Source organism: Megalobrama amblycephala, linkage group LG4, assembly GCF_018812025.1.
Source record: "Megalobrama amblycephala isolate DHTTF-2021 linkage group LG4, ASM1881202v1, whole genome shotgun sequence".
NCBI lineage: Eukaryota > Metazoa > Chordata > Actinopteri > Cypriniformes > Xenocyprididae > Megalobrama > Megalobrama amblycephala.
In genome coordinates, this window is record NC_063047.1 from 369,504 (window position 1) to 381,708 (window position 12,205).

At 39.1% G+C, this 12,205-nt stretch overlaps 1 protein-coding gene across 1 annotated transcript in view; it reads left to right on the top strand.

Moving 5' to 3' along the window:
• Positions 1-12,205, top strand: part of dcc (DCC netrin 1 receptor) — a 155,211-nt gene that overhangs the window by 84,215 nt on the left and 58,791 nt on the right. The window contains exons 11-13 of the mRNA XM_048186510.1: positions 7,639-7,795; positions 8,097-8,251; positions 11,003-11,151. Of these exons, the coding sequence (XP_048042467.1) occupies positions 7,639-7,795; positions 8,097-8,251; positions 11,003-11,151 (461 nt within the window). The remainder of the gene's footprint in view (positions 1-7,638; positions 7,796-8,096; positions 8,252-11,002; positions 11,152-12,205) is intronic.

Consider the following 12,205-nt stretch of genomic DNA (forward strand, 5'->3'; position numbering starts at 1 on the left):
TGTGGATTTGAGGATGTTCTGAAGCTCCTGAAGTGAGCGGACAGGTTATTCATTAGCTGCAGATGTGTGTTGGACAGACATCTGGATTATTGTGTTTGTTTCTGGATGATTGAGGTGTGATTGTCTTATTTCCACTGAAGCGATTGCAGGATCACTAGAGGAGCTTGAGCTCCATCATCATCATCATCATCATCATCCAGGATCTGTACTGAAGCGTGTGTGTGTGTGTGTGAAGAACATTTTTTGCAGTAACAGCATGTTAGTGGCATCAAAGAGTTTAATTAAACTAGAGACTGACCTGTAGATTCTGATTTGTCTGTAAATTCAGTCCCAGAGTTGTTTCCAGTTCGGTGTTTGAGGCTTGTTTGTCTTGTTCAGTGAGCGTTCAGTCACTCGCTGCTCCTCACCATGTGGTTTTCTGTCAGGTTTGACGAAATAAACACAGTAGTGCTTTAGGAGGTTCTTACAGCTCAATCCTCTGACGGCGGCCGCTCGACAACTCCAGGGTTTGGAAGCGACGGCCACGTTTTCCTCCGTTTACTCGTTCGCCGGAGGTCTGCGTGGATGAATCAGCCCAGATTCCTTCTGACAGTTTTGGAGATGTGCTTCCGCATGTCAGACCACAAACCGCACAGACGGACCGCGAAAGATTAAATTGTGATATCATTATCAGCTGTTGGCTTGACGTGAATGCATGTCACCTGCAGAAAATGATGTTCTTCCTCAGTGTTTTTGTGTTGTTTTCAGAAAAATCCTTTGAATTAAGTTTATTTTTCTGACTCCATTAGCAGATATTTGTTCTTGTTTTAAGCACAAACTCACCTAATTTTGATGCTTTTTCATTAATATCTTCAGTCATTTCTCTTCTCCAGTAAATGTATCTTGATTTAAGCATGTTTAGATATTTGAGCTGGAAAACAAGGCAGAAACACTGAGGAAGAACATGATTTTGCAGTGTGGAGTGAGTTTTACAAGAAAATACTATATCAGTTTTTCTACTTCAAAATATCATGTTTATTTCAATGCATTACTTGCCATTCATTTGTGTTTTTTGTGAAATTTACTTGCAAAATTTACTAGTGAAAATTGCTTCTATTCCTCTTTTGTGTCAGTGTAAAGCATCACTGCTTTTGAAGGAAATAATGTGAGATGTGTTTTCTAATGCACGAGTTAACCCGTGCGGTTCACACCGAAGCAGAGGGAGCAACATCAGGTCATACGGTTTATGTCTTATATATTTCAGCTTTTCAGAAACGAACCTGCGTTTTGTGATGCCTGAACAATGCAGCGTTTATCTGCAGAGGTCTTTATGTCAGTAAGATGGAAATAAGGCTTTGTGTGAGTGAGTTTGTCATGAGACATCAGTCATAGATGTGTTCACGCCTCGCTACAGCTTTCAATCAGACGCTCATCCGATTATCTGCATGCTTGAGCTGGCAAATTATTATTATTGTGTAAATTAGAGACGGCCGTCTTTCTTTCTCTCTGTCTGTCGATCTCTGTGACTGACGTGGACGTGAAGTAGAATCGTCTCATAAGAGTGATGAAAGCGTATGCAGATGACGAGATTCATCGATGAACGCTGGTTTACACTCACCTGTTTCTACTGACTAGATGTAGAGAAACCTGCTAACTAACTGTCTTCATGTCCGTGTGTGTTTTAAGATCTTAATGCCAACCTTGAATATATACAGTAAACATATGTTGTTTAACATCTCCGACGGTTTGATGGGATTCTGCCGCATCCGTCACGCTTGACGAAACACATCGGTACGGTCCAGAAAACCAACAAAAGCCTTTGACCTGGGAACGTGAGTGACTGCGACAGCGAGTCGTGTTTTATTTGTCTTCCTGATGGTCTTCTGTTATCTGGAGGCGAAGAATTCAGTCTGGTCTGAAATGGAGGAGCGTTAGATCCAAACATGTCCTTCTAGATGGATCTCTCGGCTCTCTAATGACCGTCCTGCAGTTATAAATGGAGCCGCGGCACACCTTTATAAAGCCGCGGGCCTGTGTTTGCACGGAGGAAGGGAAATATTGTCCATCTCATCCTAATGCTTCTGTGCACATATTGATCAGAGGACACTTTATATCTGAAACACTTCAGAAATGGAGCCCGTGTTTCAGCAGGAAGACGAATGTCGGCACAAAAATTGGAAAGAGAGTAGATTGTGTTTGAGATTGTAAGCGCTGTACAAAGCAAACATGATCGCTCAACATCACGTTACCACGAGCGTCACCTTCAGTTTCAGAGAGGATGATCAACACGAGCAGGAGTGAAACACTGAAAACACTTGTGACCAGACGTGACACGCGATAAACGCGTCTTTTGCATGCTAATCAGGTTTTGTCCTACAGCGATACGTGACGAGCGACTGGAGATTCCGTTTTAGAAACGGTTTCTGTTTCTATGACATCAATCAAGACTGGAACAACAACATACAAAGACATGATCATCTCAAGAACTGATTATGTGCTTTATTTATTCTTAATAGGATTTCATGTGTTTGAATATCATTTATAGCTGTACTGAAAGCGATAATTCACCGATAATTCAAAACAGATTTTGAAAATAAATGAACAACAAACTGAACAAACAAGTGTGTTCTTTGACAAATATTGTTTCAGTCACTCAGTATTTTTAAAAATGTTAAAATGGTGTAAAATTGATTAATTAGATGTCTGTTAGTGTACTTGAAGTGAGACTCCGCCCACACGCTCTTCTGATTGGCGGTTGTTTGTGATTGATTTGGTTGCAAGTGTACTTGCAGAGAGACTCCGCCCACACGCTCTTCTGATTGGCTGATGTTTGTGATTGATTTGGTTGCAAGCGTACTTGCAGAGAGACTCCGCCCACACGCTCTTCTGATTGGCTGATGTTTGTGATTGATTTGGTTGCAAGTGTACTTGCAGAGAGACTCCGCCCACACGCTCTTCTGATTGGCTGATGTTTGTGATTGATTTGGTTGCAAGTGTACTTGCAGAGAGACTCCGCCCACACGCTCTTCTGATTGGCTGATGTTTGTGATTGATTTGGTTGCAAGTGTATTTGCAGAGAGACTCCGCCCACACGCTCTTCTGATTGGCTGATGTTTGTGATTGATTTGGTTGCAAGTGTACTTGCAGAGAGACTCCACCCACACGCTCTTCTGATTGGTGGTTGTTTGTGATTGGTTACGAGTGCAGTGCCCTTGTAGAGAGACTCCGCCCACACGCTCTTTGACTGATTTTTTAATATTGATTTTGTCTTATAGTCGTGTCTGGTGTGGACAGACAAACTGCTTGTTGCTGGAATCTTATTGCATCAATTCTGGTTACTTTGAAACATTTTTTTACTCAAAAATTGCTGGTAAATTTCACAAATAGTGACAAAGAAACAGCAAGCAACACATTCTGAAGAAGAAAGACTGAAGTAGTATTTTCTTGTAAAATGTACTCCAATAATCTTGGTTTCAAATGAAAAATCGTTTTGTTGAGTGCAGAGAAGATGTTGTGTGTGTGTGCGTGTGTGTGTGTGTGTGTGTGTGTGTGTGTGTGTGTGTGATGAAGCAGAGGCGACACCCACATGATGCTGTTCAGATGAAGGTGAACATGATGCATTAAACCCTTGAGATGTGCAGGAGTGTTCACTTTGTGTTTAGCAGTGTGTGTGTGTGTGTGTGTGTGTGTGTGTGTGTGTGTGTGTGTGTGAGTGTGTGTGTGTGTGTGTGTGAGTGTGTGTGTGTGTGTGTGTGTGAGTGTCTCAGTGGGATTCGGGTCATGAAGTTCACCTGGAAATGGATTCAGTAGAAGCTGCATTTGACGTTTGGCTGATGTTCAGATTTCAGCATGAGTGGTTGAAACGGAGGTCAAGACGAGGTGTGAGCAGCTCTTCAGTCGTAGAGTAAACAAACGTGCGCTTTATTATTTATTTAGGATCATTGAGCAGAGTGATTGTTTACTGTAAATGTACAAATGATCACCAACACGTTTCTGTCTCATTTTCCAGCACAAATATCTAAACATTCTTAAATCAAGATACATTTACTGGAGAAGAGAAATGACTGAAGATATTCACGCTTGATTAATGAAAAATGCATCAAAATGAAGTGATTAAAACAAGAGCAAATATCTGCCAGTGGAGTCAGACACGTGATGTTTTCAGTGTGATCCAGCAGGAGTCGGCCTGTCAGACTCAGTTGTGATGGATCAAGAGTCCATGTGATGAAGCGCTGTTGTCTTCACAGTTTGATATCAGCCGTGTCTCTTTCACACTGTCTGTTTGCTGTATGAGGATCATGTATTATAGTTTGAGAGTGTTTGTCTGTGATTAGAGTATCATCTGGTCGGTTCATCTTCTGTTTTCTTTAAGTTCATGAATGAATCATCCTCCTGCGTCTGCGTGATGTTCAGAGGGATGTTGTTTGGGCGTGTTCCTGCCGGATCTCACCTGATCACTGCTTGATTTGTGTCATCCGGATAAACGACTCATGCAGATGAAATATTATCAGATTCTGTGCTGATGTGTGAGCTAGTATGTTCACTATAAGAGCAAAATAAGATTTGTGTTTCTTGCAAAGAAACTAATATTCATCAAGGATGCATTAAATCGATCAAAAGTGACAGTAAAGACGTTTATAATGTGACAAAAGATTCTATTTCAAATCAATTCTGTTCTTTTGAACTTTCTATTCATCAAAGAATCCTGAAAAATAAAATGTCTCATGGTTTCCACACAAATATGACTTTGATAATAATCATAAATGTTTCCTGAGCATCAAATCATCATATCAGAATGATTTCTGAAGGATCATGTGACACTGAAGACTGGAGTAATGATGCTGAAAATCACAGGAATTAATTACACTTTACTATATATTCACATAGAAAACAGCTGATTTACACTGGAATAATATTTCACTGTTTTACTGTATTTTTTGAAATCTTATCAACCCCAAACCTTTGAAAGCGAGCAAGCTTACCTGATACCTTTCTGTTTTAGTATTAAACAACATATAAGATTGATGTAAATGTTGGTTTAAATAAAGCAAACAGTGAAGTTAAACTCTTCCACAGCTCAATATGAAGGAAAAGTCAGGTTATCTGACACTAAAACGCGATCGTACTGTAGTAAACTGTGAATCCGGTCACCCGGTGTTCTTACCTGCTGACCAGAGTCACGTTTGCTCTTGCGTTTCTCTTCTCACTGTGATGCAAATCCTTTCTGAAAGGCCTGATGTTCTCACTCACCTCAAACTACAGCGTCTTTAGGGAACATTGTCTGCTCAGCTGTAGAAAATCAGCAGAGCGTCGTCTCTACCACAGAGACTAATGCGGCCGGCGCTGGCGATGACGCACGCGATCCTCAGCGTCTTTTGTGCGGAGCGGTGTGGAGCTCCAGAGGTTAAATGAGCTCAGATGAGGCTCTGTAGTCAGAATGATCATGTGCTTGTGATGAGGCACTAAAATAACACACATCTGTGGAGTGTCCCCACAAAACATGAAAACTCGACGTGTGTGAGAGTGTGTGTGTGTGTGTTTGTTTGTGCGTGTGTAACAGTATAACAGTAATTCCCAGGTGAGAGTGTGTGTGTTTGTGAGTGTGAATGTGCTGTATGACATTGAGAGAACCTCATCAGAACTGTGAAATCACTATCAGACACACACACACACACGGATGACACTCTTGTCCCGATCCACACGTGTCGCTCTACAGTCACAGAAAACCAGTCTGACAGACCCAGCCTCCATGTTTCTGCTTGTTTATTTCATCTGGAAAGATGCTTTTCTCTTCATTAAATGTGTGTTTTAAGGCCCTGATATACTCAAAGTTCTTCTTCATTCTTCATTTAGGGGGAAGAAGAGTCTGCAGTGATTATACTGTTAACGAACATCCTGACTCCGCCCACATTTAGATGAATATGTAAATATGTGCTGCACGCTTTCCTCTCAATAACAAAATACACACACAAAAAAAAAATGAATTGCTCGATTTGCTTAAAAAAGCAGTGTCAAGTGCTCAACTTTAATGAGTAATTTGTACAAATAACATTTTAGTTGTATGAACAAAATAAATTCAAGTAAAGCTGACCAAATTTCTTTGAGTAAATATAAATCTCTGTTACATAATATTTATATGTGCAGTTTACTTTACTTAAAGGGTTAGTTCTCCTAAAAATGAAGTTTCTGTCATTAATTACTCTCCCTCATGTCGTTCCACACCCGTAAGACCTTCGTTCGTCTTAAGTACACAAATTAAGATATTTTTGATGAAATCCGAATATAATCAACACTTTCAAGGTCCAGAAAGGAACTAAAGACATCGTTAAACCAGTCATGTGACTGCAGTGGTTCAACCTTAATGTTATGAAGAGACGAGAATACTTTTTGTGCGCAAAAACAAAACAAAAATAACTTTAATCAACAATCTCATTCTCATGCTTTGTTTACGTCCAGCGCTTCCAGGTTCATCGTCAGAACGCCGACACATTATTGGCTGGCTCCTGCATGCGTCATGCTGATCACATGATCAACTTTAGCCAATACTGAGCCGGCGTTCAGACGTAAACACGGAAGCTTCACTGTGTTACTGCGTCACCTGCGTAAGATAATGACAGAAGAGAAGAGATTGTTGAATAAAGTCATTATTTTTGTTTTGTTTTTGCGCACAAAAAGTATTCTCGTCTCTTCATAACATTAAGGTTGAACCACTGCAGTCACATGACTGGTTTAACGATGTCTTTAGTTCCTTTCTGGACCTTGAAAGTGTTGATTATATTCAGATTTCATCAAAAATATCTTAATTTGTGTTCTGAAGATGAACGAAGGTCTTACGGGTGTGGAACGACATGAGGGAGAGTAATTAATGACAGAAACTTCAGTTTTGGGTGAATTAACCCTTTAATAATGTTTGCTAAATTTATAAAAGTTATTTATTTATTTATTGACTTAATTTACCTTATTAAATTAACTATTTGCTCTACAATAGAAACAACTCAGCTAAATTAAGTTCATGTAGTTAGTTTTTAAGTAATGTGAACGAGGATGGTTTGAGTGAAACTATCAACAGTGAAAGTTGTTTTTTTAGTATAAACACAATAAAAATGAGAAAACAGCAGTTCAGAAAGCATCTGATCATGTTTGCAGCAGCTCTGCATGTATTTATACAATAGATGGCTTTATAGCAGCAGCTTTACACTATTAAACATTCAAAGGCGATTATGTTTGAAATGACGTCACACCAGTTCATTGATTTCTCTTGTATATATCGGGGTCTTTAGTTGCATTCTCTCTCTAATCTCGCTTTCATCTCATTCGGCTGCTGTGTAACCGTGTGTGTGTGTGTGTGTTAATTCTGTGTTTTACTGCTGCCCTGATCTCTGATGCTGTGATCTTCCTTATCGCTCTCTTTTCTTTTCTTCCTGATGTCTTCTGTTTGTTTGTGTTTTCTTTCCTTATCTTCTCATTCCATCGGTCACACTCCTCTCGTTCTGTTATGTTCCGCCCCTCCCCTCACACGCCCCACCCCTTCCCTCATGCCCCTCCCTCTCTGTTCCTCCCCGGTCACAGAGGCCACGCCCACCGCCCCGCCCCCTCAGCCTTCTCAGCCCCCGTTGCCCCGCACTTCCTCTTTGACTTACTCCTCTCCTCCCCCACCAGTTACCCCGAGCTCAGGCGTCCTCCCCTCCGCTCCCCGTGACGTGGCCCCCGTCCTCGTGTCCAGCCGCTTCGTGCGCCTCGGATGGCGCCCTCCGGAGGAGACGCGCGGGACCATCCTGACCTACGGAGTCTTTTTCTCCGAGGAGGGAATCAACAGGTACGTGTTCGCCGGCATGAAAGCGAAGTTGCGCCGTATATCCGAGTGAAACGCTTCACGAACAAGAACAAATGTAGGGCGGGGCTTGAATGTGTCCATGAGGAATTGATTGGATGGATGTGGTTTGCTATTGGTGCATCTGATGTGAGTGACAGGTTGCCCCGCCCTCATCATCAGAGAAAAGAGATGATAGTGTATAAATGACACGGACTCACCCAATGATGTGTGTTATGGAGTATTGATCAGGAAACCTGTTTGGAAACTGTTGTAGTTTTTCTGAGCGTGTCTGCGTGTGCCGCAGGGAGCGATCCATTAACGTCACGGAGGCCGAGAGTCTGCAGCTGACGGTCAGCAATCTCCGACCGGAGACCACGTACTCCTTCAGGGTCATCGCGTTCAACGAGCAGGGGCCCGGAGAGAGTTCAGAGGCCATCCGACTGTCCACACAGCCCGAGCGTGAGTACCTGAGAGCATCACCTGATCACTGAAAATCAGCCGTAAAGTTCTTATGGTGAACACTGGAAAAAAAAAATAAAAAATTACTTAAAGGGTTAGTTCACCCAAAAATGAAAATAATGTCATTAATTACTCACCCTCATGCCGTTTCACACCCGTAAGACCTTCGTTCATCTTCAGAACACAAATTAAGATATTTTTGATGAAATCCGATGGCTCAGTGAGGCCTGCATAGGGAGCAACGACATTTCCTCTCTCAAGATCCATTAATGTACTAAAAACATATTTAAATCAGTTCATGTGAGTACAGTGGATCAATATTAATATTATAAAGCGACGAGAATATTTTTGTTGCACCAAAAAAACTAAATAACGACTTATATAGTGATGGCCGATTTCAAAACACTGCTTCAGGAAGCTTCGGAGCGTTATGAATCAGTGTATCGAATCAGCAGTTCGGAGCGCCACAGTCACGTGATTTCAGCAGTTTGACACGCGATCCGAATCATGATTCGACACAAAAGATTCATAACGCTCCGAAGTTTCCTGAAGCAGTGTTTTGAAATCGGCCATCACTATATAAGTCGTTATTTTGTTTTTTTTGGCGCACCAAAAATATTCTCGTGGCTTTATAATATTAATATTGAACCACTGTACTCACGTGAACTGATTTAAATATGTTTTTAGTACATTAATGGATCTTGAGAGAGGAAATGTCATTGCTCAGGCCTCACTGAGCCATCGGATTTCATCAAAAATATCTTAATTTGTGTTCTGAAGATGAACGAAGGTCTTACGGGTGTGAAACGACATGAGGGTGAGAAATTAATGACATTATTTTTTTTATTTTCGGGTGAACTAACCCTTTAAATCAAAATACATTTACTTGATAAGCAACATGACTTTTTAAGATATTAAGTCTTGTTTTCTGAAAAATATATCAAAATATCAAAATGAAGTGAGTTTGTGTTTAAAACAAGAACTGATATCTGCCAATGGAGTCAGAAAAATAATCATGTTTTCACTTCGAATTAAGTTTATTTTTCTGACCCCTTTGCCAGATATTTGTTATTGTTTTCAGAAAACAAGACTTAATATCTTAAATCAACAATCCAGTGCAGATGTTTGAAATGTCCCATAATGCTTTATTTTCCACCCAGTGTTGCCAGATTGGGTGGATGATTTCCAGTCCAAAAGCTCACCAAAAGCCTCCCAAAACTTGGCAATTTTATTGATGTCAATCAAGGTTGATAAGGGCCATTTTTATCTCCTTAAAACAGAATAATGGTAACAAAATAAAATAAAAATAATTCAATTTCCCAATGGATGAAAACAGAGGAAATGTATCAAAGAGAATTAATAAATATGACTAAAATATCCAGGTAGAAACTGTCAAAATGGCAATCAAGAAACTAACCAATGATTTTATCCCTCGGAAAAATCATATGAATCATATTCAGTAAGAATAAGAGAATTTAAGTGCAAAAAGTGCCAATTTAAGTGACTGTAAAGCATACTGAACAATTATCTGAAAGAAAAATATAACAACAATAATGCACTTACCTTTATGTTGCTCTGTAACTTCAGACAGAACTACAGTACATCTCTCACCAAGAACATATTGTGCATGTCCTGATTTAGCTGATGCGTTCCTGGGTCAACATATTTTGTTGATCCTGGAACAAAATTCCAGCTGAAAATTTAGTCTTAACCCTAACCCTACCCAAAAGTTATCCCAAAAATCACAGGGAAATGATAGATGAATAACACTGATGTAGAAGCACCAATTCATGATTTTAAGCCTAAACTTGACATAATCTGTAAACTTGTCCCTCAAATCTGATTTGAATGTTGTTCCAGGATCAACAAAGATGTTGAACTCAGCAATATCAGGTTCTGCAACATGCTGTAGAACATAATGCAGAACTTTGCTCAGTCAAAAGTCTTGATATATATATAAATAGTCCCATTTTGATTTTGATTAAATCATTCTCTGATTCCAGAGTTACAATCATATTTACCAACAGCTTGGAGTCATCTCGCACCACAGGTGTAATTCACGCTTTGAGAGTTGAGTCTCTCTTCACTGTCTGACTTTGGCGTTGCGATCGCTTGAATATACAAATCGAGCTAAACCCCGTCACTCATGATGAGCATCACGTCTTACCAACATGAAAGATGGTAAATTTTCTGTGATACTGTTATTTACACATGTTCCTATATGTTAAAATAACATGACTACACATAAAAGTGAAGGAAAACAGCAGATGCCAATCAAATGCAGGAAGCCGCCCAACCTGGCAACACTGTTTCCACCTGAAGTCACACAGAAGAGCAGCATGAGAGATCTCATTATATTATCAGAGACACACACACACACACACACTCGAGCTCTTTAACCTTTCTAATGGAGAGTGAGTGGTGAGATTGAGCCGTCTGACCTTTCCGTCCAGATTCCAGCTCGTCCTCACAAACACCAGAAAGACAAACACGCTTCAGCTCTGAATTATGAACAGCGCTCTAACTGTGGAGCTCATCTGCACACAGACGCTCCTGTCAGACGTGATTCAGACGGTTATCTGCTGACTGTGGATCATCTCTCAGCACTGAGACTGATCTGATGGATTAGTATTATATTCAGGGCGTTATCATTAACTAAAACCATGAAAACTGCCTTTCTTGGAATAGAATAAAAATAAACTGAAATTAAATATGTAATAAAACATTTATTTATTCTGTGTGTGTGTGCAGTTCTGGTTCCTGGTCCAGTGGAGAATCTGCGGGCAGAAGCTGCGTCTCCGACGTCCATCCAGGCGTCCTGGGATCCTCCCGCTCACGCCAACGGCCCCATACAGAGCTACCGGCTGCTCTGGACAGAGACGTCCACCGGCAAAGAGCAGGTGAGGCTCTGCTGAAGATCCACATCATCTGCTCCTCATGCTAACATCACGATACAGCTGACACTGCCATATGAGAGTGATATGAAAAGGAATTTTCACTAGATGACTCGAATAACTCTATTTGGAAATAATGAATCATTCTAGAGTGAGGGGTGATTTTTTTTGGGTGGTGCAAAAAAATATAATTTTAAAAATAAAAATTAAAAATTAAAAAAAGTACTTTTTTCAGTGCAAAATCCTTCTTGGACCGAACGATTTGGGAAAAATCAGAGAAGTTTCAGTGTTCATACTTGAGTTTGCTTTTTCCAACTCAACTCTCTTTCAGTAATCATGAAGTGAACAGAGAAAAATCTCTTTCTACTTGATTTTATATAAACCACATTTTATAAACCACTGTTTTCAACTAATTCAATGTGACTATAAAATAATAATAATATTTATGATTTTATTGTGAGTATTTTTAAATAAAAATATTTTTAAAAATAAGAAATAATAATCACAATATTATAAAAAATAATATTGAGATTTATTATTTTAAAAAATAAGACATTTATTGTAATAATACTATTGTAGTGTAAAATAAAAAAATAACTAAATTAATAAAAATTAAATTAAAATATTTTATTTTACTGTAAAATTAAAATACTAATATTTACATCTTAATTTCTTAATTTTCAAGCAGTAAACCATATAGCTTTTAATTTGTTGAGTTGTTGAAAATAAAAATAAATGCTCTGCCAGTTTCAAAATGGAAACACAATGTGTTTATTTACATGCATGCAGTCTGAAAACCTGTTTATATATATATATATATATTAAATAAAAATATTTTATTAATATTATTGTACTGTAAAATAATAAATAAATAAATAAATAAATAATACATTTTATTTATATAGTACCTTTCAGACATAAAAATTTAGTTCAAAGTGCTTTAAACAATCAAAACCGCACAGTTGAACAGCAAAAATAACACTGAGCTTAAAAGATACATCAGAATAAAAGATAAAAACACAATATAAGATACAAAACATATAAAAAAAAAACTAAAATG